This window comes from Lacerta agilis, chromosome 5 (genome assembly GCF_009819535.1).
Source record: "Lacerta agilis isolate rLacAgi1 chromosome 5, rLacAgi1.pri, whole genome shotgun sequence".
In the NCBI taxonomy this organism is placed as follows: domain Eukaryota; kingdom Metazoa; phylum Chordata; class Lepidosauria; order Squamata; family Lacertidae; genus Lacerta; species Lacerta agilis.
Genome location: NC_046316.1, coordinates 63,823,413 through 63,850,121, shown reverse-complemented (window position 1 = coordinate 63,850,121; position 26,709 = coordinate 63,823,413). Strand labels below are relative to the sequence as shown.

The 26,709-nt window shown below is 40.8% G+C and overlaps 1 protein-coding gene across 1 annotated transcript; it reads left to right on the top strand.

Moving 5' to 3' along the window:
- Positions 1–1,454: 1,454 nt before the first annotated feature.
- NMNAT3 (nicotinamide nucleotide adenylyltransferase 3) lies at positions 1,455–23,516 on the top strand. The gene is made up of 4 exons (XM_033150236.1): positions 1,455–1,593; positions 12,383–12,566; positions 18,132–18,241; positions 23,057–23,516. Exons 1-4 carry the CDS (start codon positions 1,485–1,487, stop codon positions 23,464–23,466), a joined length of 813 nt encoding a protein of 270 aa, XP_033006127.1. The 5' UTR covers positions 1,455–1,484; the 3' UTR covers positions 23,467–23,516.
- The last annotated feature ends 3,193 nt before the right edge of the window (positions 23,517–26,709 follow it).

Below are 26,709 nucleotides of genomic sequence, written 5' to 3'. Positions count from 1 at the left end.
GCATACTCAGTGGCCACAAAATGCAAACTGCCTGGGGATTGGTGGAATGGAAACCAGATAAGAGTCGAGTGGTCGGAATACTGAAGAGCAGCACTCCACACTGTAACATTTTGTAGTGATGCCACTTGTGACTCTGCTAGTGATAGAAGTTCCAGACAGCCAAGCACCTATCAAGAGGTTCTGGTCATAGGTAGGCCAGAGAGGCAACAGCCCCTAAATTCACTTTGGCCTCTGGCTTGGTATCCCATGGAAGCTACATGGAAGCTGCTGGAAATCTATATACTGGCATTACCACTTGGTGTCATTTTTAATATGTGAGACCCATGCACCGCGATTTGCCACGATCGTGTGGGGAGTCACTACTTGAGCAACAAGAAGAGTTAGGTTTGAAAGGCATAAATAGCTCAACGGGTCTGAAGCAGAAGCATTTGGAGTTCATTCTCATATAGACAGTGGTTGTCCCTTCAGAATAACAGGTCTGAGATAATGTCATGAATATTTGTTTTTTCGAAGTGACAAACTGTTTGGAGTCAAGATGAATGTTTGCAGGACAAAGGCTGAGAGAGGAGCAGACTCAATCTGAGTTATGAACAAAATATCCAGATCTGCTTCTCTGCCCTCACAGATTTTAATCTCTTTTCAGATTATACAGAAGTCACAGAATTGAAAACGCTGTCTTGAGGTCTTAGGGCCAAGCTGACAATGTGAGACGGGGTGATCACATTTCATGAGTTAGCTTCTGTTTTCAAAACAAAACGGGTATAGGATGGAGAAACCATTGCACATTGGAAGGGTTTGTGTGGATGTAACAAGCCCAGTGGTCCTGATGAAAATTCTCCCAAATTGTTGAAGCTCCTATCCTCCCAGGGGAACAGCCACTGCGCAAAAATGGCAGCTTTTTTCTTGGAGTAACTAAGCAGCCTTAATGCATAATTGTAGTTACGCTGTAATGGAAATAGGTGCTGTTGTTTATCACATGATGAGCTAGAAATGTAGCACTGGTAAAAGGAGAGCATTCCATATTGATGAAGGTCCTATCAATGCAGACGACAATGATAATAGGAAAAGTGCTGATACCCAACATAGCTGTGTGTGTGCAGTATTACTCTGAAACATTTGCACACAATATTTTGACTTCATTGTATTTTCTTTGTGATTTTATCCACCCTGAAGATCCTATGGGACAATATAGTGGGGGGAGAAGGCATACATTTCAAAACTAAATAAATCTGATGTAGCTATAGTATAGTCCTCCCCAGGGCTCTGATTTGTATTTCAATAAGATGTAGATTTCAACATTAGGATATTCATTCATTGTTATTCTGCTTTAATGTTTCAGTGAGTTGCTTTTTTAAAAATAGAATGATGATTCATTGTTCATTTTGAGAAAATTTTTAGAAGGCTGTTAGCTGTATGAGCTAATATAATTGCTATTTCTCCCCTCACCCCTTTAGGGTGTGTTGCTGCAGAAGATTCTTGCCTAGATGAAGCATCTGACACCCCTCACCCTTCTTGCCTGTGGCTCTTTTAACCCCATAACAAACATGCATATGCGTCTTTTTGAACTAGCAAGAGATCACCTTCATCAAACAGGTCAGTGTGCTGAGTTGGAATGTGGAACCATTGGAATCTCGGAAAATTGGCAGCATTTCACATCATTGCAACACATTTTTATTCCTGTTAATTAAAGTTCAAGACTTGGATATTTTACAGCATGCTGAACAGAATTTTTGCACCTTTATCACCTCTTAAAATAAGGCTCAAAATATGGAGATATAAAATGGGATTTTCACACCACAACGGTGAAGTTATGTCAGCTGTTTAGTAGAATAGTTGCAGATTTAAACTTGGTTAAAGGGGTCTTACTCCCCTTCTCTCCTTGCCCCATTTTTCTTGAGGAGCAAAGAAACACTTTATGTATGTATGATAGTCTTACTATTTAGTCTAAAGGTTTACAGTTTACACTAGGGGGGTGGGGAATGGGGAAAGGGGGCATATTCACCAAGGTGTACAACTGCTTCTTCAAAACAGAACTTGCAAAAGAGCTGTGTTTCAGCAGCTTTGGTGTTTCATTCAAATGACCAGGATAGCTCTCTGGATCATCTAACTCATGTTCATTCAGGCACCAGAAAAGCCTCAAGGTACGTATAAGTAGGTAGCTATTTATTTAAAGGCTCAGAATCATTGACAGATGGAGTGCTGGACATGGATGCTTGGAAAGCATCAAGAAACAGTTCAGGAGTATTTAGCAGATTGCAGATTTCCGATGCTCGGGTGAAACAAAAATACCAGAGCAATATTAGTGCATCATAACACTTGCACGAGCAAGTTACAGAACCAGAACTCAAATACAGTTTCAATGACCGGTGACAAGGCAAGCTGTGAATATTGATATTTAGCCCAATTTACCCTTGCGATGCTACAATGCAAAAGAGAAAAATGGGTAGGGATCTATTAGTAGCAGTCAAAGATATTTTAGTAGAAAATTGGGGCGGTACTTCCTCAACATCAGGGAAGGAACGGCTTGCTAAAGTGAGTGAAGTGGTTAAAGTTGACAGACTTCATCCAACGGAGAGAAGGAAAACAGAGGTTAGCAAATTTTAACAATAATTGGCTTCCGTTTTTTCTTTGGTGAATTTAAGGTATAATCTTAGAACTGACAAATATCAAAACTTTCCCCTGCTATACAGTTGCTTGCTGTTACATTTTCATAGATATGACCAAGCAGTTATATTTTTCTATATTTTTTCATGTTATCCAACCCATAGTAATTGGATCTCTAACAACTGCAGTCTCTAACAATTATGTTCTGTTCAATGTTTGAATTGTATAGGCTATCAATGGCGTATGGTTTTCTACAGGTCTGAGTTTAGCTTTCTGGTAAGTTGTTTTAAGGGAAATGGAGACAGTTAGCCTGCAAAACTGGTGAAATAATGACAGCTGTAAAATAAATGAATGTTGCTGAGCAAAACAAGAGGAACAGAAAGCCATCCCTGCCCTTATGAAGGACATTTAGAACCAAACTAGACATGAGTATGTGTGTTTTGTTTAGGTAAATGGCATCATAGGGAAGCCTGATCAACCTCCAGCCTGTGTGTGGTGGTGAGGAGCATTTTAACACTTTCCCTCTTACAGTCCTGACAAAAAAATCCTCTTTCTGAAGCTATTAGCATTTTAGGGAAGCCTCCAGTGACACCGTTGGTACTGAGGCCCAAGGCTTATACCCTAGGCTGCTATTTATACAGTGGTACCTCAGGTTACATATGCTTTAGGTTACAGACTCTGCTAACCCAGAAATAACGCTTCAGGTTAAGAACTTTGTTTCAGGATAAGAACAGAAATTGTGCTCTGGCGGCGCAGCGGCAACGGGAGGTCCCATTAGCTAAAGTGGTGCTTCAGGTTAAGAACAGTTTCAGGTTAAGAATGGACCTCCAGAACAAATTAAGTTCTTAACCCGAGGTACCACTGTATAGTGAACAAATCTGCAGAAGTGCTCATTAATTGCTCGTGTATTCAATTAATGTTACATGTAGTTTGACCCTTGGTTGATCAGGAGTCTTTGGCTGTGGCCCTCTGACCCTGCATATTTGAAAGCACACAGGAACTGGTCCTGGTAATAGCACTGTGGCATTTGTGGGAATGTGCATTGTGTGGAGCTTAGGCCAACATCACTTTCTTCAGTGTCGTGGCAGTACAAACATACACTGTTCTTTGCTCAAGACAGGTTCTTAAATTGCCCTAAATGAAGACACTTCTTTGTAACAAAAAGAGCTCTGGTCATCAAGTCAGAATCCATGCGCTGGATCCAGATCACATTAGTTGTACTTGAGTCTCATTAACACTGTTGCAGCTTAAGTTAGGCATACCTTACTTTACCCAATTATTTCAATTGGCCTTAGTGCAACTAACTTGGTCTGCATCAAATCCAGTGAACCCGTTTTCACAGTATTCCAGCCAGTTCTTGAAATCCATTTCTTCATAGTTTAGCATACATATAGCTATGAATATAAGGGACACAATAAGTATGATAAACAGATTCTGTGAGCGCAATGCCCGTACATTGCAAGTTTTTATAGGGATCAATAGAGCAGTGTTCCAGCACCAGTTCAGCACCACCTGTTTAACTTGCACATGCACAGGCATACAAGTAGCCAAAATGATGGGACATTAGAGGGAAAGGGAAATCTGTATGTCTCTACTACTCCCGTGTGTCCCTTCCCCTCCACTCAGTACAACTGAGTCTGTTGAACCCTATTGAATCCCTAATTGTGCAGATATGAACTTGTAGTGTTGTGGATTGGGACCACCCCTTTAGGAGTTTCCTTTGGCAACTTTTTATACACTTGTTGGTGTCTCAGCACAAACTCTTTCTTTTCTTTTTCATTTTTGCCATTCCAAGCACAGCATCCTATTCATCCCTGCCAAGCAACTTTGGCTGTGTATGTTAAGTGAATTTCTCTCTCTATTCACACCAGTGGGCAAATTTTATGAAGTCACTTCCTAAATACAATGGATGTGACTATACACCAGTGAATAGCTATGAGAGTAATGCACCCCTTTGTATTTTATTAGTACTCATGTGAAACCTTATTTAACTTTTCATGCCTTGTCATGCATGGCTAGATATTTCGTCTCATAATGCGATTCAATTCCTTGTTCTACAAGTGCCTTTTAGTACCGTGCTGATGGTGCCAAATATCTTTTTTGCAATCTGTTAGTGCTAATGCTCTCAGATGCTCATGTTCCTCTGTGTTCTTATTATCTTCCATTGCTTCCTACAGTTTAAAGATGGTCAGAAATGATCTATCTTTTCTATGTATTTTACCTTTAATGAAATCTTCTTTATAGAGTGCTTCAGTCTGCATAATGAAAGGAATGTAAGATGTAGGCCTGAGGGAAGATGAAAAATACAAGACCACTCACCTAGTGCTCTGGGTTAGATAATAACAGCATGTGTGGTTTTATTTCTCTGCTTTCTTGAATTTATTCATTTTTGGCCACCAGTGGGGCAGGAGGCCAGCATATAAAAAAAAGCATCAGATTGTGGGCTTAGGTGAACCTTTTGTATAATCCTTATCTACCCATAAGCAGATACTTCTTGGCTAAGATGAATATTGGAGATGTATACCATATTAACATTTGGCAGGCAATTATTAGAAACGAACTGCTGGACTAGATGGATCGTTTGGTCTGAACTAGAAGGAATTGAGAAAAGAGCCAAAGGAAGATGAGAAAAATATAAACCAGCAGTGGACTTGGTCTCCAACATTAGGAGGCTACAATACTCGCATACACCATATTAGGCATTGTGCCATTTAACTCAGTATTGCCGAAACATGACTAGCAGAGATTCTCTAGGGTTTAAGATGGATCCCTTTTCCAACCTGAACTGAAGATGCCCGTGATTGAACCTGGAACCTTTTGCATCAAAGCAAGGGCTCTACCACTGAGCTTACAGCTCTTCCCTCTAATATTAGCTGCTAGATCTCCCATGCTGCTTGCTACTCCTTCACTGAAAATAATGGATATGCAATTTTTACTGTTCTGATAAATCTAATGAACTTGCAAATGAACATGTGTAGCAGTCAAATCAACACATCCCATGGTTTTGCCACCTGTTCGGCAGATATGCTTTAATAAATCCAAGAACAAGGTGCTGATGGTTTAAAATTCCATTTCAGACCAAGAATCTGTAATATTGCTGGCTTGTATTATAATAATATGAAGCTTGCTCTGTCATTTTCTCATTATTTTCTTTTCTTCTATCATGAAACATGTGGAGTATGCCTCTCTTCATAAATTCATTTCTTCCTCATCTGTCTTTGTGTGGACCAGAGGAAACCTCAAAAATAAGCTGGCAAAAAGGCAGTTGTGGTCAGTTTCTTACCAAATGGAACAAACATTATTTACCAAAACATATTCACTCGTAAATCTTTATGCCTGCACATCAGTCGTACCTGAATCACACCACTTGAACGTGTGTTTGTCTTGAGGGATAGTTTGCACTTGAGCAGTGGTTGGTCTGAAGCTTTATTAGCTGGCTCAGCAAGTCTTAGATCAGGCTGTAACACTCAGATCTGACAGCATGCTATTTTTTAAAGTCCCATAACCCTACAATCTCATTATTTCAGAAGGAATGCATACCTCACCTATGCAAACATACCAGCATAATTCCTCTTTCAGCCTACTTGTTTCACAGTGGCACATAATTTGATCAGGGTTTTTTAAAGGTTTTTTTTTTTTTTGAAGCACATATGCTCTTTCTGCTCATAAATTTTGAATACTATTAGTTTTACTTTATAGTCAGTCCCTCCCATTCACAGTGTCTAGGCAGGTTTGCTCTTATTTCACACTCTTGGCAGGAGGTGGATAGGCTTACACATTCAATTTTGTTTTGAAACATGGTCTATTGCAAAGTATGATGATCATGGCATTGTATTCCATATGCTGTTTCCATTGTAGGGTTGCTGCTCATCTCCAAAAGTTCAGTTTCACACTAATGCTTCCTATATAAGGAAGTGGTCTTAAGACATCTCATATGGATACTATTGCTGGGACGAAAAAAAGAAAAAGCCAGATTTCTCCATTGATTTGTAGGGATCAGAAAGAAAATGCCCCTGAAGACAAGTGGGTGACCAAAGTTTCCATAGGTGTTCCAGGAAATGTATTGGGTCTAGGAAGCTATGGAGACTCTGAAGGTGTTGTGATGATGTTCAGTATTACTTAATTACCACCATGGCATAAGCAAGTAAGTTCCACTATGCTCTTCTTTTCCAAATGAATAGTAGACCATGTAACAGTTGTGTTACATTAACTTAATTATGTACAGTCAATATATTAGATAGAAAATAAAGTACTCATCCATTTCATTTACTGTGGGGCAAAAAGACCACCTTCCGCTTGGGTGGATTTCACCCAAAGATTACTGTGCAACATTGTGTGCCATTTTCACTGATCACAAGTTATGAGTCTCTCTAAGGATCATTTAATCTAATTTGAAGGTTTAAGTGTTATCATTAACATTTCTTGAATACAAGGATGTTCTGGTTTGACATATTCCTGGTCACATACCAACTGAGAATAGATTAGAATGCTGAACACTAATTAACTAATAAGGTTCTGGAACCTTAAAGGATACGAGTAGTCATGTTTAAAAAAGGAGGGAAATTATGTAGGATACTAGGATTGGGTAATAATCAACTTTAAATATCTGCTAAAAGAAATTGAGTGTTTGGGTTAGTTGCAACAGCATTTTCAGTGTTAGAATCTTATTTTAAGAAGCTTCTATGATAAAGGAGATGGGACAGGTTAGTAAACAGGAAAGGGTAGCACAGGACTTTTGTATAGACCAACTGCAGGCAGGTTGTCTCCCTTGAAGGAGGTACAAGCTCCATGCAGGAGGTAGGTAGTAACTCAATTGGAGTATCAACAGTAAAAGATCACAGGATGCAGAAAAGTTGCATAGAGAATGGTTCATTGCCCTGGTTTTCTGTAAATCACAATGGGCTGGGTATCTGCATGAATGGTCCATGGCCATCTGGCGAAAATGACCAGTGGCTGGCCATGTGGATGTATCCTAAGGGGCCATCTTTGTCCTAGTGCAGAACAAGCCATTTGGGCATGGTCCTTGTGGCCCAAGCATAATGGCTTTCTTCATTTGTGTGTTGTCTTCTTCGGGAGTAGTCACAAGGTGATGTGATGTACATTGCAAAATCCCATTGCATATCCAGCTGTCCAGCTGTGTATTCTTCCTGAAGACTGTCACTTCTACTTGGAACAGATATCTGTCCACTTCTTGCCAGCAAATGTAAGGTCCTTTCCAGCAGCAAGATATAATAATAATAATAATAATAATAATAATAATAATAATAATAATAATAATAATAGCAGCGGTATGAGAAATTGCCCTTTAATCCTCATTAACAGGTGCTGAATGCATATGAGGATCCCAGATACTTGATAAAAGCAAGGGGACTGCATCCTATGTAATACACCTCCTTCCCTCCACCTTTTTGCCAGGGATTTGCAACATATTTAAACCAACAGCTATGCAACTGAAAGAATAAAATGCTTGATCCCAGGTGCCAGGTTAGTGTCAGATTTAATTAATGTCACAGCAGTTGCTGGCATGAGTTTAACTTTGATTTTCCATTTCAGAATGAAACTTGGGGAAATTAAATACTGCATGATAAGGTATTTCCATGTAATCTGGAGAAAAGGTTAGAGTGTAATCTGTGATAATTCTATTTAAGGTGGCAACAGTGCCTTTTTCAAACCTTCAGAGCTTAGAAGGTGCTGAAAGACATAAAATAAATATATAAGTTTATTGTTACTTTACATTCCTATTCTTGGGGTAGCTTTGATAACCAAACAGAGCCATATAATAGTGAGAAATATTACCCTCTCCTCCTGCAAACACCTATAGGAATTATATCTAAAACCCTCAGTGTTTTCAATCTTTGTATCCATTATGCGCATAAAACATGATCCAGCTCTTATATGCAGGGAGAGGAAGAGTAAAGAGTATAACTGCATTGCTGGCCCTGCACCAGCTGTAATCCACAGGAATGATATCTCTTCTTCGAATGCTTTCCTGGAGATGATGTGATCATTACGCTGTATCCCCAAAGCAGTAAAGTGACAGAGGCAGAGGCAGGGTCAGGTTCATAGGTGCAGACTGGCTGCCCTGGCCAAATGCAAGTGTGTGGCTGCGTCACCGAAAAGGATCCTTTACAGCTGATATGACTTGCTGTTGTCTTGCTCTCAGCGACTCATCTGGGAATGCAGGCAGTTACCAGATTGCCCAGGCAAGGCTTGCAAATCCTTCCCTGCATAGCATGCCCTCAACTATGGTCTGATCACCCCCACCCACAAACCAGCAGGCCTGCATTCAGATGGCGCTTTCTTCCATTTTCATGACATTCCCCTGTTAAGTTCTGCAGTATATATCTGAACTTTCATACAACGAAAAAGCCACTTCTGAAACTATAGTGGGATATAGTACTATTGCTCATTAGGGGAACCCTATTTGCAAATAATATGGAAATGAGTGCTAAACATACGCTATATTCCGCTATAGATTCAGAAGTGGCTTTTATGTTATGTGAAAGCTCAGATATAATGCGGAAATTAAAATAAACTGCTGTGTAAATGCAGCCAAGGGATTGACAGTTTGACCTATTTGCATTTCCATGCCAGGTTTGTATAGATCTCCTCTCGTTTTTTTGTGGATTCAAAAAAAGCATGAGAAATGTGTATTTACATTTTAAACACTTTGTACACATTTAGTATGCTTTCCATTCCATTAGTATATATTTTGTATGCTTTTCAGTGCATTTTCCTCTATAATGTACATTTCTCACCATAAAAATTATTTTTTTTAATTCTACTTTTTTTGAGGAAAACTGTGTTGCAGAATTTGGATAAGTGGATAAGTTTGGGGTGGGTGAGTTAGATTAGTTGACTTTAAAATATAAAGTAGGGTTGGAAAGACCCATTGAAAGCCAGTCCATCTGAGTTTTACATGAAAACAGGAATAAGCACATTGCATTTCTGTGTGGTCTTTTAAGAGAAAATCCTTAAAAATCCACAGGGAAGCACAAAGGCAACATTTGTGATGAAAAATAAAAATTATTGTGACGTGGTCCGAGTGCTGCAGCCCTGCTCTTTTACAACTTTAAAAAAGAGAGTCCAGTTGACTAGAGCAGCTCATGTGTATGAATGAATCCGTTTATTTCAGTCACTAACCAGAATGCACATGTGTAGTGTTTTGCACAGCTGCACCGCCATATTGAAATATTGCAAGTCTTCTTGATGATCCATTGCTTGGAGTTGGATGTGGCATGCCTATTCCCATGTTAAAGTCTCAGGCAGACTTGCAGTATTTCAGTACAGAACACATGGTGGCAAGGAGCACCACGCGCTAGCCAACTAGATTGCTTAAAAAAAAATGTAAATGAAAGAGACCAGGCATTGCATCAGTCCACATATTGCCTTGTGGAAGGTTCTGCATGATTGCAGATCTGATGAGGATGCATGATCCAATCCCATTCAGGAGTGGACTAGATTGAATCATGTGAGTCTGCTTTGGAATCTGGGCGATTTCCTCACATCTCTACGACCACAATGACTCTAGTTGGGTTTTTCATGCTGTAGGTAGGAATAAACTCTGATCTAAGATTTCGCCTGGCTATAGATGTCCTCTTAGAAGGTATTGAGGGGACTTTGAAAACTGGTGTTGATGCTACTGCAGGAATGTTTGAATGAGCCCTTGGTCTGGAAGAGGCAGCTTTTAATTTTTTTACACATTCTTTCACATTCAAGACAGCTAACCTTACATTTAGAATGGCTGCAGAATGAACATACAAGTCAGGCGTGCTTTTATTTTTCTACCTCAGGCTACAAGTAGGGGAACTACTTCTTAACTTTAATTGTAGCGAGCATGACCTGGAGTAATTGGTCAGCAATAAACATGATGCCACTTTATGACCTCATTTCAGTTTTGTTTTGTTTTTTACTTTAATAGAAAGGTTTGCACTTTCTATTAAAGTGTAGATCTGAAGTGAGGCTATAAATTACTCTGGCAAAGTCTAGAGTGCCCATTACTGGAACCTACTAAAAAGAAGATTAGAAAAATCATCTATCATGGCTAGTTCGTGCATAGCCTCTACAAAAATATGCTAGAAAACATTCCCAAGCATCTGGTAACCCTGAAATTTTGGAAAATGTCAGAGCAATCATTTGACTCATGCCAAGAAAATAGATAAGGATTTTGCTACTTTATTATAGGGTGAGGGCTCACATTAGGCAATAATATTTTTGGGGGATCTTTTCCTGGATACTGGCAAAATTTACAGCTGGTTAAATTATAGCAAGAGGAGCTTTAAAATTCATAGGCTGCTCTAGCCTAAAATGTGCAGCTCCAGCTAGAAAGGAAGTCAGATGATAATGGGTTGTGTTCAGTAGCACTGAGGTGGATTCCAACAGTGCAAATATTTCTTCTTGAACAATAGAATGTTCTCCTACTCTCCTCCCCCGATGTACCCCCTAAATCTGTTTCAGCTGTTCTCCCAACTACCCAGAGCAGATCTGGGGACCACATGGGGAGGAAAGGGGCAAACCCCGTTGTGCTAACACTAATCCTTGACTGGTGCAGTTATTTTGCTGAGTACCATCCAATAGCTGTAAGAAAGTGCAAACTAGAAAAACCAATAAAGCGTAGAACTGCAGTGATGGAACTGTGGAGCACATAAAGAAGGCAATGGGGGAGGTACTGTTGGCTGAGTGGTGATATGCACATCTTGCATTAATTTGGTCCCAGACCGAGTCCCCGGCATCTCATGAAGGACCCCTCAAGATCTGAAGAGCTGTTATCAGTCAGCAGACAACGCTGCACTAGATGGACCAGTGGTTGAACTTAGATAGGTCATGCAGCTTCACATGTTCACAATAAGTAATGCTGTATATTTGATTAGTTGTAGGTTGATGTTGTTGCCAAAGTTAATCCATGAAAATATTTGTGATCGTTTATTTAGCTAGACATTTTCATCCACCGCAGAGTGTTGGGAAACAGATGGATGAAAGCTTGTCTTCCTGCAGGCTTCCTTTGCTGTTTATACTTGGATAAATTTGATAACTTTTAGGAAAACAGCATATTGACTTTCCCCAACCTCAATTGAGGACATTAAGGGCCTGCCTTGAAAATCTTATTACATCAAAGATTTGATTGCACTGTTGAAGAATAAGGGCTTCTGTTTCCATTTTAATTAACGTGGTCAATCATATGGATGGAGATCTTTGTCGCAGATAAGCCCAATTAAAGATGTCTTTTTTCTTTCTTTCATAGCATTCTGGTCTTGGTCTGAAAAACCTTTCTTATTAACCATTTTCTCCCTTGACTATCCTGATTTGCTTTGCTGTGCACTATTAAGCAGAGTGGCAGAAAACGTCTACAGAAACAAGGCATTATTTCTTCAGCATGTGGATAAGGCATGATAATCTTGTTAGCTAGTATGCATCAGATACTAAGAAATAAACACTGGTCAATTAAAACATTCATCAACTGCGCTATCTTGAAATTGTTCTGGTACAGTTGCTAGAACTAAAAATTCATTAGCCTTATCTTCAGTCTGTCTAATCCTATGCATTATAAATGAAAAATGTTTCTATTTGCAGAAGGTTTTACACACATCCACTTTTCCTTTTAGTACTATCTAATGGAGTTGACGCTTCAGTAATGTAACTTAGAACAGTTTAATCGCCAAGGAGAGGGAACAATGCTTTTTATTGTTTACATAATTTTCATTTCCTCATTTATCACCATTACAAAACAGATATACAAGGACTGTGTCCCCCCCCCCTTCTGTTTTCTCCCTGTGCCAAGGAAAGTACCGAGTGATTGGAGGTATAATTTCACCAGTTAATGATGACTATGGAAAGCAAGGTTTGGCAGCAGCAAAGCATCGCGTAGCCATGGCTCAACTTGCACTGGAGACCTCCGACTGGATCAGAGTGGACCCTTGGGAGAGTGAGCAAAGGCAATGGAGTGAGACTGTAGTGGTTCTCAGGTAATGATGATGTGTGTTGCTTCTGCATTGGATGATCAAAAGAATCATGGGGTATCTCAGATAAGCTGTATTTTAGGAATCTTTTGGCAGCACTATGAAATTATACGCCAAGGGCAGAATGAGCTAAGGAAAAAAAGTGAGTGGGGTCTTATGCTACATTTTTACAAATCTGGGCTTTCATTGTACCAAAAATGTCTTGAGAAGGACTACGGGAAATGTAAAGCTGGCAGGCTGCTTTACAATGAAGAAGTGGCTGATCTCCCAGGGAAGGAGCCAAGAGCTTTTAAAGGGGTACTGAAGCCCACCAGGCCACTGGATGGTTTCACACACACATACACAGTGCAGAGGGTTAAATGGAACGTCTGGAGCCTGTGTTATCTTGTTATGTGTATTTCATTACAACAATAACCTACCTGAGTGAAGAATACTCTAATCACTGTATACAGTTCCAATCATGGCATTACAGGAAAAGCTAAATAAATATTTTGCTATTTTAGATTATTGCTAGCTAAACATATATGTTCTTCAAAGCCAACAAATTGGGCCTGTAGCTCAGAGTAGGTAGGGGAGAAATATTTTCTCATAATCTTTGAGTCATACCTGTCGAAATAAACTTAGGTTATTATTTTTTGTAGAAGCTCTTCTTTTGCATCAAACATGTTAGTGGGCAGCAACTAATCACATGTACTAGGTAACTTTTATTTAAGCCAGTGGTGTCTAAACTTTTTTCAACGAGGGCCAGATTTGATGTAGTGAAGGGCCGTGAGGGCCAACCAAAGTTGTTGACCTTTTTTTAAGATTGAAGTTGTTGAGTTTATTTAGGGTTGAAGTGGTTGAGGTTTTTTTTTAAAGGATTTTACCCCAGGAAATAAACTGCCACAGGGGCCAGATTAAACTGACCAGCGGGCTGGATTAGGCCCCCAAAACAGACTTTGGACATGCCTGATCTAAGCCACTGTAAACATTGAGTGAAAATATCCCTTGGTGTTTGAAAACTAACACTGTTTAACCAAATGGGTGGACTTCAAAGGTGAGTCCAGTTACCCTCCTCGTAATGCAGTGTTCCTTTCCAACAGGAAGGCTGTATAGATGTTTCTACCAATCACTTTTATTAGAGTGTGTGTTACATATCAGTTCTCTGTATGTTTATTCCAGAATTGCCATTCTGTTTAGTGGAGCGTACTCACACTTAACCTGGGAGTAAACATCCCCCTGTGCATAGGAATACATTGTCAATGTACCTCCTCTAAAGAGAGTTTTCCCCTCCCAATCTACAACAGGTTGTAAAACTCATAAGCATCTGAACTGGGGAAGCCTATGCACATAGACCTTGCCCTTTAGGCATATATGGGCATCCCGGAGGTCCTGATGGTGCAGACTTCAGTTCCTAGGGAAGCCTTTGTGTGTAGAGAAGAACTATGTACTCAGCTTGCCCAGCTATACCCATCCATGCCTAGGATGTTGGGGATGGGTCTGGGGTAAACTGATGTTGGAAGCAGGGCCAACTGCACAAAACCGTTGTCCCTTTCTCTGTGTGAACCCCTCTACTAACATATGAAGGGATCTGCACCTGTGAGATAAATGGTGATTAAATGGTACCTCCCAGCTTTCTGTTTCGTTGTCTGAGGTTCATTTACAGCCATGACTTCCTGATGTCTGCTTCATCCAAATATCCTTGTAGTATTTTTTTTCCTCCTTCCAGACAGATGCTGTTCGCTTTCCTGTGATTAAATTTATATTCTGCTCCTCATGCCAAGTCTCTTGTGCTTTCTAAGGCTGTATGTTGAACAATCTGAAGTCCTTAGAATACCCACCTTGGGTTTGTTTTTTTGTTTTTGCTTCATATAAGGAAAACTTTGTCTGGCATTGTCATCATTAACAAAGATGGCTTAGAATGGGTGTCTGAATGCATTTTTCATTGCTGTGGCATGGCAGGCAGAAAACTGGAGGGCTGTGTCAAAGCTCATTTGATCACAGGAAGGCCTGTATCCTTTGTATGCTTCAGTGTTTTTGTCTTACATTTCAATAAAACACCTATGCAGATCAAATGTCTGTCGGTCTTTCACTTGTGAGACAAGGAAGGTTTTTTTCTGCAGGTTAACTCAGCTGGGGATCCTGGAGTTCCTTCCCTCTGTCCTCGCCCCCCGAAAATCTGGGTGCTTTCTTGAGTTTTGGCTTGCTTGCTTCAGTCATCTGACATCTTTTGATATGCATCAGATTAAAATAGTGAACCTTGTTGTATGCTAATGTCTGGCTTCTGTAGGCTTAATTTTGGTAGTCTTGGGTACGTTGTACTTCATTGCAACAAATGTCACTTCGATATTTTCTCATTCTGTAGTTTTGGGGTATTCTTGTCATAGTCCTGCAGAACTGATTCACCAAAGAATCCAAAATTCTCTTTCCCAGAGTTCATTTCAGAGGTCTCTCTACTTTTTTTCTCCCATGGAGCTAGGAGGCACAGTCCTTCTTTTAGGCGCTTGTACTTTTTGCTTCTGAAGGCACTGAAAACATGCTTACCATTCTATTGTACTGATCCTTATGCTAGTTTACAGTGCAAGGACTATTCTGTTATTCCCACTTAATTTTTCTCTACACAGGCACATACTCTTGTTCCTGTCTCCATGCCTTGACATGTCTGTCATGTCTGTCACAAATCACATCCTAGTTCTCCAATAATGTCATTGCATCTTGCTTTATCATAGAATTGTAGAGTTGGAAAGCACCACAAGGGTCATCTAATCCAGCCCCCTGCAGTGCTGGAATCTAAATTAAATTTTGTTTATTATTATTATTGTTGTTGTTGTTGTTGTTAATGCTCCTTCCCAGAGCCGTCTCATGCATAGAGGCCGGTGGCGCGGCGCGCCAGGGCGCAGGGCACCCCAGGGGTGCCCCCGTGAGCCCGCCGGCATACCGGGCTCCCCCCCCAACCCGCCCCCGCCCCCATGGGCAGGCAGGCACTCGCGCGCCGGCGGGCGGGCGGGCTGTAAGCCGCCCGCCCTCGCCTCCCGGAGCCCCAGCTGGAGTGCTGAAGCGGCGCGGGGCTTTGCGCGGCCTTCCAGCACTCCAGCTGGGGCTCTGGGAGGCGAGGGCGACCGGCTTGCAGCCCGCCCCCCCGCCGGCTTGCAGCCCGCCCTCCCGCCGGTGTGCGAGCGCCCGTCCGCCCGCCCCTCATCCGCCGGAGCGCGGGCGCCCGCTCCAATGCCACGCCTCTCATCCCCCGCTCGCCCACCCCCCTCCCGAGGGGCGGCCAGCGCGGGAGGGAGGCGGGCGGAGAGGCGGCAGGCTGGGGGCGCCGAGGGATCGCTGCGCCAGGGCGGCAGATCCCTCTAAGACGGGCCTGCTCCTTCCTCAGTCTTGACAAGGAGGAATTGCTGTTGATTCTACAAAACATACAGGAAAAGAAATGTTGCTTAATTATCTTTTGATCCAACTCTCTTCCCATTTCTCCTGCATTTCCCGATTTGAGAGTTCATGCATGCCTTCTTCCTTGTCCTGTAAAATTACAATATTCAATTAATGCTTAACAGATTCTGCTAGGCAGTTGTCACAAGCTGCTTTGCTTAATCTTTGAGGACTTCTATAAATAAGTAAAATGTCTAGTGATGCTGCATCTGGAAAGCATCAACACCAGACTTCGGGAAGAGGTGTTGAGAATTGTCAGGAGAAAAGAAAAAAACACCTTCTATTCAAGTTTGCAAGTATGTTCTTTATGCTTTAAAAGCTAAGCAATATGAGTAGATTGACATACTGCTTGCCAAAAGTGCAAAATATAATCAAACTGTAGTAAGAAATCTCTGTACAAAATGAATGTATATTTGTCACATAGGTTGGTGCTTTCTGTAATCCTCAGCTCATATTGTATCTTGGCTTGGCTGGACTCTTCCTATGCAGCACTCCTGACACTGATCGTATATCTAGCTGAATCAAACTCTGAGAATTACAACTGGCAAACTGCATCTCCAAAGCTGGTGCTTTTTTCTTATTCTTAATTAACACTGTGTTGTTGTTGTTGTTGTTGTTTGTTTGTTTCTTGGGATTTCTTATTTGCTTTCACCATAAGGTGCCAGAGTGGATATCAACAATTTAAAAATACAACATTAACATCAGTTAAAACAAATCAACATTAGTTGTGATGTATCTAACTAACTTACAGCACAGCCCTATACATGTTTACTTGGAAATAGTTCCCCCATCTACAAGCTTAGTAGGACTTACTCCCAGGAGAGTGTAGATATAGATAGGATTGCAGCCTTAAGGTGTCAAGCTTTGGCACATCTCCCAGTAGAGGAATGCAAGAGGAGGGAAATCCTTCTTCCTGTCTTTAACATTTTAAACAGCTACAACACTGCTGCTTATTCAGGTGTGAGGAAGTTCATATGGAGGTGAATTGAGCTTGTTCTTAACCTTTGTAGGCCTCTGAATAAGTTTTGCTCATTGCTTGCAGCTTGCTTAGAGTGTAGCTCTACAGTTGTTTACCAGTTTTGGCAACCATATTCATTGCGATCACTTTACATTCCTTACAATTGGATGCCTGTAGAGTAGTGGGTTCAGTTTAGAGCAAACAAACCAACACTGAATAGTATAGGTTCTGATTGTGGAAGAAAGCTGCTCCTGGAATCTAGCTGCAGGCTTGTGTTTGAATTTTTCAGTATTCAACTCCATGGTGGGTCTTGAACTGGTATCAACTGGTAAATGTGAGGAGACGATTCAGCATGTCCCAATCCAACCTTCCCCAAAGGAGACCAGTCACATCAGCAAGGAAACCTCTTGACGCAAATAGGCCACATGGGAGACACTTTGATCCTTGTAGATCGGATCTGGGTCAGGCTTGTCACTGGTCTGGGCAACTAAGAAGCTTTGATGTCACTGTTGGCTTCAGGCCACCTTTGCCTCATGCCCCTGAGCACGGCATCTGCTTTACCTGTCTCCTGACAAAACTTTGCTGTGCTGAGTTACTCCGTTTGTTCCCTTCCATATTTCTATGTTCTCACCTTTTAGAAAGCTCTTCCTGGTTTCATTTCCAGCCTGGATCCAAACAACTGTGGATCTAACTAAGCAGTTCTTGTTATGTTGTTGGTGTCTCCCATTTAAAAGAATAAAAACTAAAACATTCTATAGGACATTCTCAAAGAAGAACTTTGAGCCTAGTCAATGACCTTTTTTGTTGTTTTCCTCTTTTTGAAATTGGAGCGATTTTTTTATGTGACCATTTTGCAGCTTATTCTGTAAATGCCTGAAATCTTTATTACATTTTATTGTGTGTTATAAAGCTGAAGTCCAACAAAAGATACCATTTTACATGCGTTATATCTCCTAGAGGAGTAAAAGCAACATTAAAAAGAAATAATGGTCAATCGAAGATGTTCAAGTTAGGACAAGAATGTGAGCCGCCATTGACACAAATCTTGCAATGCACAGAATTTAATATGGCAAGTTCTCCAGCCATCTAATTAAGCCCTGAAGTACACAAAAGCCGATTGAGTTTTAGAAACTGAAAGTGCAAGATAATCGCTTTGTGTATCTCTGAGAGGATTACCTTACACAGAGCCTTTTATTTTAACACAGGCACCATTACAAAGAACTGCTTAAATCACACCATATCAAGGAACTGCCCGGAGAAAACAATTGGCCCATAGAAAAGGCTGCCGGAGCATCGTTTTCTTCATCACTCACAGGTTTGTTAATGCTTTTGGTAAGTGTTCCTTGTGTACATGATAATGCCTTGCACCTTTATCAGATTAATACCCATGCCTAAGTAGGAAAATAGTGCATTTATTTATGCTTGTGGCTGGAGCCAGGGGTCAAAAGTCGGGAAACTAATGCTGTCGGAGATGTATCTGATGCAGCTTCCCAGTTGTGGACACAGGAATTGGTGGTATGGTGGCTGGTTCTGCCCTACCAACTACCTGTGGTTCGTTAGCATGTGTCAAGATTGCCCTTGCATCCATTGCACATACAGCTCTACATGTGGGAGGCTCTCTCCAAGCAGCTGACAACTTTACAGGATTTGCAATCAGAGGGAAATAGATTTCTGTGTGTTTAGTTGTACATGTCAGTGTGCAGAGGTACAGCCTGCCACACAGCAGTGCCATTGCATCACCATGTGCATTCATGTTTCACAAACAAATGAAAGAAAACGTCTCAAATGTGGTTTGAAAGCCTGTGCAGCAGTACACTAATGAATGTGCGTAGGTTGTGTCATGACCTACTTTCCCTGAAGACCTGGAAAAGGCTATGGATTCCAGTAATGAAGAAATTTCGATTTAAAACCACAACTATGCTTTTTTGTTTTAATTCCTGATTAGCTCCCTTTCTAGCCCTTTTCTCTTCCTCCCAAGTTGTGCTCGCTCTTCCCTGCATGTACTCCTAAATGAGCTTTTAATTCCTATTTAGTAATGCATAGTCAAGACCCCAACAGATGTTCTTCAACCACCTGCAAGCAGTGAATGATTTTAGCTTATCTCTCCCAAGCTAGGTTTAATCCTTCCCATGCTGTTGACAGGCTTGCCTGATGCTAAAAATTTCCATATGTACCTTGCACAATGTGTTAGTAACTATTGTTATCCCAGTTGTCCCATGGATGATTTGTATTTGCAGACTGCCCTTCTCCAAATAGTCCCAGTACCATTAAAATCATAAAATAATCATTAATCAGTATCATTAAAATCGTAAAATAAAACCACAAAACTAACCAACAGCAAAGTTATCAGGAGTACAGAAAAGCAATGCAGAATAATGGAAGGCATCCACTCAACCAAATACTTTGACCAGTTGTCAAAATGCCTACAATGTTGGTGCAAGACTCACCTTGGAGAGGAGGTTATTCCACAACCATGAATTATGCTGACGTTCCTCTAACATAAGGAAGTCCCTTCCACAAATGGAGGGAGCCCTGGATCCAACCCAGCATATGCAACACCCCTTTTACTTATCTATTTCTAAATTATATTTTCTACACTAAAAAATACCAAAAAAACCCTTAAGGAAGAGCTTTTTGTAGAGAAAGGCAAGCTGCGCCAAGCATGCAGAGATTTAGCTGAATAATATTTTTTTTTGAAGATCTCGGATCATTTTTTATTCTTAGGCTTGCATTCAGCAAGGTCCTACACCTGCACCTAAGTTAGCCTCCATCAACTTCATTGGGTCTATTCTGACCAATACTAACAATAACAATACTAATTTTGCAGCAAAGAAAAAACAATCCCCATTTTCTCTCCTTAAATCACCCTCTATTCAATGTCACACCATTACATTAAATAGGGGGAAGGAAAGAGACTGCAGGGTAAATAGGGTGCAGATGGAGCACTCATGGGAAATAAGCTTCCACGCCTTAGTTTTTACTCCTGCAGTGTACATTGAAAGGACAACATCCAGCAGGTTGTGCAATGTCTGGCTGGCAAAAAAAACCCCCATCCTTCAGGACTCCTTAAAGGAGTTTCCAGGGAGTGGGTTGGATGATCTGTAGCGTACCGAAGCTTTCTTCAGCTAAGAGAGAACACTCTTGTGACTGCAAAACATTTGTCAACCAGGAAATATGATAATTCTTCTCCAGCTTGGATTTCAGTCTGAGCTGGAGAAGAACTCAGACCCTTGTGAAGCTTGCATCTCCTTTGAGATGGACTTTAATGAGTTCTCAATGAGCCTGGCTTCTCTGACATCTCTACTTTCTTGCTAGTATAACAGCAGTCTGCCATTTTTGAGAACATCTCAGTTATTTGCTATTTCCTTTTGAAAGGTCCTCTGAGATATTTACAAGGGCTGCTATCAGTTTAAAACGCTTTCTGCTTCTGTGTAACTTATTTTTAGTAGGTCTTCACATCTCTGATAAGGGTCACTGAGTTTAGCATCACATACAGAGTGGTCTTTTCCTTTTTATAAGAGATCCTTGATCTTCATTTCATTTCAAATTGAACTTGGGTAGATAACCTGGTTGGTTTCCTACCTGTTTTGGTTTGAGAGTTTTGTCTCTTAATGAGATCTTGCAGGCTGTTAAAGCTAGCTGCTTTCTTTGTGCTGATGGCAGTTTCTCCTTTAGCTAACTCGGTTTTCCTTTCTGGCAGGGTATTATGGAGTATTATAATAACTTTTTTGCTACCAGTATTGATTCATATATTCCATTCAGAAGCTTACCAAAAAGAAAAAAGGTTCAGGTATGCAACAGAAACTGAATCACTCTTACTGGAATCTCAGTTTAGAAAAACCATTATCAGTTGTGAAACTGCAAGATCATTATTTAACAGTAGCCCTCAAAAGTCCAAGGAAAATATATTCCTGTTTTTCGTCCCTCTAGACTTGATTCTATCAGCAACCTTCTTTAAAAAGCCATTTAGTTGTTCAATTCTGGTTTCAAGATTTTATGCCTTTCTGAAGAGAGAGCCTTACGCTGTTCTCACAATTTTTTAAAAAATAGACTTTTTAATGTCGGGAATGATGGATGATAGTCTGTTGTATGTTGCTTGACCATGTTGGCATTTGATGTTGGTTGTATCTTTATTCAGAGGGAACCTGCTAGATAAATCTCTACCCAAAGCCTCAGAATATGCTTTATAGTTTGGATTTTTCCAAACACACACCTATCCTTCACCCTATCATCTATCTACCTATCTATCTATCTATCTATCTATCTATCTATCTATCTATCTATCTATCATCATTTATCTATGTCTATCATCTCACAAGGAGGACCTAAGTGCAACAGTTCCTTTCCCACTTGCAATTCCCATGGAACAGGGGGCAGCCTTTTTTTGGGGGGGGGGGTACATTGCCCCTGTAAGGCTACAAGGCACACTATATGTGTGGGTGGGGAAGTTGGCTGCCCACATATGTATATGGGAACCACAATCTTTTTCTCTGTACAATCACTGACGAAATGATGGTTTGTCATAACTAAAGTATCAACACAAGAGAAGGAAACTGGTGGATTCTACACACATATAAAAAAAATGCTGTGAAATGCCTTCTAAAAAACGTTTTGATAAATTTATTGAATTTGGCATACCTCACTGTCGCCATCTAGTGTCACATTTGTATATTGCACTTTACAACACATTTAAAATGTTTTATTTGCAGCTGTAAAGCTGAGTCCTGTGTGTAACTGTGTGTTGCAATGAGTGAGATAGTGAATGAACGAATGCATATTTGCATGAATATACCTCTGAATATTTGCTGGAAACTGTGAGTTTCCCATTCTTTCAAAGAATTTAATCAAGGGTGCTTGCAAATGGGAAGGATTGTGCAACCCAGTGGGAGTGGTGCGCATAACATCATTTTTTTCCTACTGGAGCTCCTGAAGCAGCCACCTCTGTGTCTGCCCTGCCCAAAGGTATCTGCACCTCTTTGGGCATGGGAAGGTGGTAGAGCCAGTGTCCTTCAGGTCTTAATGTGTTCATTTCCAAAACTGATAAATTATTGACCACTTTCAGCATGAGCTCAGAGATGGTTATGCATCGCTACATGGAAACTTCTGTTGGAAACCCAAAGAATCTGTTACTTCTTGCATTCCAAATTGGGCCTATCCATATTTGTAGCTGCTTCTGTGGATCAGTCCTTAAACTTGAACAAAATGCTTGCTCCAAAATTTCAAAATAAAATTATTAATAGTAATAATTAGTAATCTGTATTTTGCTATTGTAGAGATATTCCTTAGTGTGCATATGCTTATTTGAAAAGCAATTTAAGATGTATAATAAGTGGGCTTAAAGTTTCACTGGTTTTCTGGAGAACTGCATTCATATCCTTTAAAGAAGGATATTGCTGGAGTGAGAAAAGAGTCAGCCAGGGCAGCAATTATTATTAAGTTCTTGTAGAAGCTTATCTGAAGAAAGATCCTGAAAAGACTGCATTTATTTACTTTATGAAGAAGATGAAAGGAGACAGAATGTGTTAGAAGCACACACCAAAAAAAAAAAAAAATGATAGACAAGGCAGTGAAGAAGCTAGAAAAGAAAGGTGTTTCTAACATGCCTCAGAAGTGTAACAGTGTTGGAGTATGCCTTATTTCAGTGGGGAGGCTGCTCCCAAGTGTTGGTGGCACAGCAGAGAAGGCTTTGTTCTTGGTTGTTGCTGGATGAATGTGTGCACTAGCAGGAGGGGTTCTGAGGATGACTGCAGGAACAGGTGGGTCCGTGTGGGCAAAGGCATATGATGTCCATTTGCCATTTGAAATAGTACACTTTATGGAGGATTTTACAAATGCACACTACACCATTAAAGCACATTCTTTCAAAGAATCCTGGGCACTGCGGTTTCTTAAGAGTTGCTGGGAATTATAACTCTGTGAGAGGCAAACTACAGTGCCCAGGATTCTTTGGAGGAAATAATGTGCTTTAAAGGTTTATTGTGTAAGCAGCCTTAGCTTCAGTAGATTATAGCGGGCTGCTGGTTGAATTTTAAGTGTGTGTGTTCATATAAACTACTACAAGTATAAATGTTCATCTAAAGGGGATGTTTCAGCAAAAGACAATAATGCAAATGATATTATGTTCTTGCAGTTGTCCCCGAGTTAAAACTTCTGTGCGGAGCTGATGTTCTGAAGACGTTTCAAACACCTAACCTCTGGAAGGAAGAACACATTTTAGAAATAGTGGGGAAATTTGGGTTGGTTTGTATTAGCCGCGTTGGCAGCTATCCTTCTCAGTTTATCTCTCAGTCAGCACTTTTAAACAGGTACCAGCACAATATCCACTTGGTTAGAGAGTGGGTTCAAAATGAAATCAGTGCCACAAACGTAAGGCATGCCTTGCGCAAAGGGCAAAGTGTGAAATACCTCATTCCAGATTCTGTTATTTCCTATATTAAGCAATACAATATATACACGGATGAGACTGAACAAAGGAATGAAGGGGATTTGCTGCAGCCTCTTAAGCGATATTGTTCTGTCGTCAGCCCTCTTAATGACTGATGGTAATATGGGGCTTGTCCTCACTTCCCCTTATCCTGTGCCTAGAAATCATGGGTTTCCACTTTTCCTATGGTTTTTAGGCATGGGTCCGAACAGTATTGCATTTGCTCCCCCCCCTTTCCCTCAAAAAAGCCGCTATTTAGCACTAAACCAGGGCAAATGCCAATTCAGAGAAAACCCGACTGACATGTGCTCCAGTTCAGCTGTAAGCAGTGGGTTTTCCTGGGGGAAAGCAGCAGGGCAGGTAGATGTGTGGTAGAGCCCTAAGTTACCCACTTCTCAGGGTGACAATCCTAAACAATATGTGTGTAAAGGAAAGTAAGCTTGATTGTGATAATATGAGAGTAATCCATTTTATGGAATAATCTTTCTGTGCCAGTCAAAAGCTGTGGTGAAGAACTGATGAAAGAACCTATCTCTGTTCACAAAGGGACTTCCTCACTGACCTTCAGTGTTGGGGACAGTTTTGCACACTTAATAAGGATGTAGATCCAGGTCTTTCCTCTTGTTGAAATGAATGAAGAAAAGAGTCCTCGTTCCACCTGATGATTCTTGCAAGCACTGGAGTCTATTTATAGGCACTGGAAATCTAAAACAAGGACTGCCTGCTGCATTTGGTTTCTGCCTTGCCATCTGTTATGCGAAGAACTTTATCATTTTAAGTATCACTATTGACAGTGAATCAAAACAAGCTCCCATATCACGTGATCCTAGACAATTCACTTGTAAGTCAGCCCCATTGATTTCCGTAAGATTTACTTCCAACGTTGTGTGGTGTGGGATTGTGATGTTATAATCATCTTTTTTTTTTTTTGGTAACTCATTCAATAGAGCATGAAACTCTTAAACTCAGGGTCATGGGTTTGAGCCCCATGGTGGACAAAAGATTCCTGCGTTGCAGGGCGTTGGACTCAGTGACCCTTGTGGTCCTTTCCAACTCTATGATTCTATCATTCTATGTCTGGACTTTGTTTGAGGTTTTTCTTTTCTTTCCTTTCTTTTTGGAAGTTATGAACTATTTTTGTAAGCCTTTCACCACAATGCTTTCAATGACTTTACTGCAAAATTGTCAAGACGTTGCCTGCAGTCCCACTTATCAGCACTGGATTTGCAAGGATGCCTTCCTCCACCCTCACTTCATAAATGGACTTATAATATTTCTTGTAAATTGTATTTTAGCACTGTAGCATTTGTGTTTCTAAAGACGCAAAGAGAGAAAACGTCTATTTTTCTGTAGCTGACATCTTTACATCTGTATGGGTGTTTCACAAGCTCTTCTAATAAATTCAGGGGGTGGAAGCTATATAAGATCTTTTAACTCTGCCGTTGTGCTGAAGAAGGTTCCCAGAGTGGCTTACAAAGTTCAGAAATAACTTGCAATCCATTGAACAAAGATCAGGTGTGAATTTACAATCTAAAATACATGACACAAAAGGGGGGGGAGGTGTGGGAGGTAGGAAGCAAAAGACATACCCAGAGACTAGTTCTTGGTTACAAAGTTCAACAGGCAGAAATTAAGCAGGTCATGGAGCTGAATCTAAGCACAATGGAAGGGCAACTCCTTCCAGTCAGGCACAACAGATTTGCAGTACTACAGCAATGCAGTTTTCTGCCATGGGGCACACCTGCTCAGCTTTTAACAAAAGAGAGGATCCAGCATATTTCATTTTAACACCAGCCAACCCAGAAGACGTAGTTGTGAGTTCCATTACTTCAGGGCAATATTTCAACGGAGCATTGTCTGTACATGGTTCGTGCCAGTGACATAAGTCTAGCCTGCCTCAAACACAGGGAATCATCTATAAAAATGTCTTCAGCAACCTCATTACAAAGAGAGAAGAATACAAGTCAGAATTCTGAAAGATGCTTCTTTCCTCTGCCCTACTCAGCAGTTCAGACAATGTATGTTAGAATGGTGTTATCCGGGTTTATTGCTGCCACATAAACCCGGATAACACCATTACTGGTCCCAACAACATCAAACACACCATCTCAGGACTATTTAATTGCTCATCTTCCAACATTGTGTATGCAATCAAATGCCAACAGTGCCCTTCAGCTCTCTATATTGGACAAACAGGCCAAACCCTACGCCAAAGGATAAATGGACATAAATCTGATATCAGGAATCACAAGACAGAGAAACCAGTAGGAGAACACTTCAATCTCCCAGGACATTCTATAAAAGATCTCAAAGTAGCTGTCTTAATACAAAGAAATTTCAGAAATAGACTGGAAAGAGAAGTGGCTGAATTGCAACTAATCACCAAACTTAAAACCATGGAGAAACCTGGTTTGAACAAAGACATTGGATTCTTATCTCATTATACATAACAAAGCCATCTTTAGCCATCTCACCCCTTGCATTTCCCTGCAAGACTAACTGCAGCCGTTTAGAGTCGTCAACAGGTTTTCCACACTTATCAGCCTATCACCCATTCCCACCACCCTTCTGAGTAATACCCCTCCCCACTCCCCCACTATATTTAAGGATCTGGTGACTTCTGTTTCAGTGTATCTGAAGAAGTGTGCATGCACACGAAAGCTCATACCAGGAACAAACTCAGTTGGTCTCTAAGGTGCTACTAGAAAGAATTTTCGATTTTGTTTTGACTATGGCAGACCAACACGGCTACCCACCTGTAACTGGAACTATGGAAGGCACCACATTGAGCCGCATGAAATGGAAGTCCATAAATCTCACAAAGAAACTGGCACAGATACAGACAGACATCTCCTTTCTAACCAAATGCAAAAACCTGGACATCCTACCCAAGGGTCTTAGAATTAAGAACCCCCTGCAATCAACTTATCCTACTGAACATTCCAAGAAACTGTGCCACACTCTCTCCAAGAAGCTGCTCAAACATCTGATCGGCGTTCTGTACTCCAAACAGAAGAAAATAAAGGAGGAACTCTCTGTACTGGACAACTCTATTAGGATCCACCCAGCTTGGCAGGAGTTCCACAAGGAAAAGCAAACCATTTATCACTCTCAACTGGAGTTACTGAAAAAACAGAAAAACAAAAAACTTTCTAACCTTTCCAACCTACAGGCTACCAATCAAAACAAGAAGATCAACAATATCGTCAATCTCTCACAGCAAACTCTCAGCCCAGCTGAGGAATCTATCCTTTCACGTGGACTATCATTCTGCCCTGCCAAATCCCCACAGATGATTCAGTTCTATGGGGACTTGGAAGCATTTTTCCGCCGTTTACGCCTGAAGGAGTACTTCCAAC

Excerpts from the sequence above, each read along its gene's own strand:
- NMNAT3 (XM_033150236.1), top strand. The coding sequence starts at position 1,485 with ATGAAGCATCTGACACCCCTCACCCTTCTTGCCTGTGGCTCTTTTAAC. Across the intron at positions 1,594-12,382 it reads AGATCACCTTCATCAAACAG|GAAAGTACCGAGTGATTGGA; the intron begins GTCAGTGTGCTG and ends CCCTGTGCCAAG. Across the intron at positions 12,567-18,131 it reads GAGACTGTAGTGGTTCTCAG|GCACCATTACAAAGAACTGC; the intron begins GTAATGATGATG and ends ATTTTAACACAG.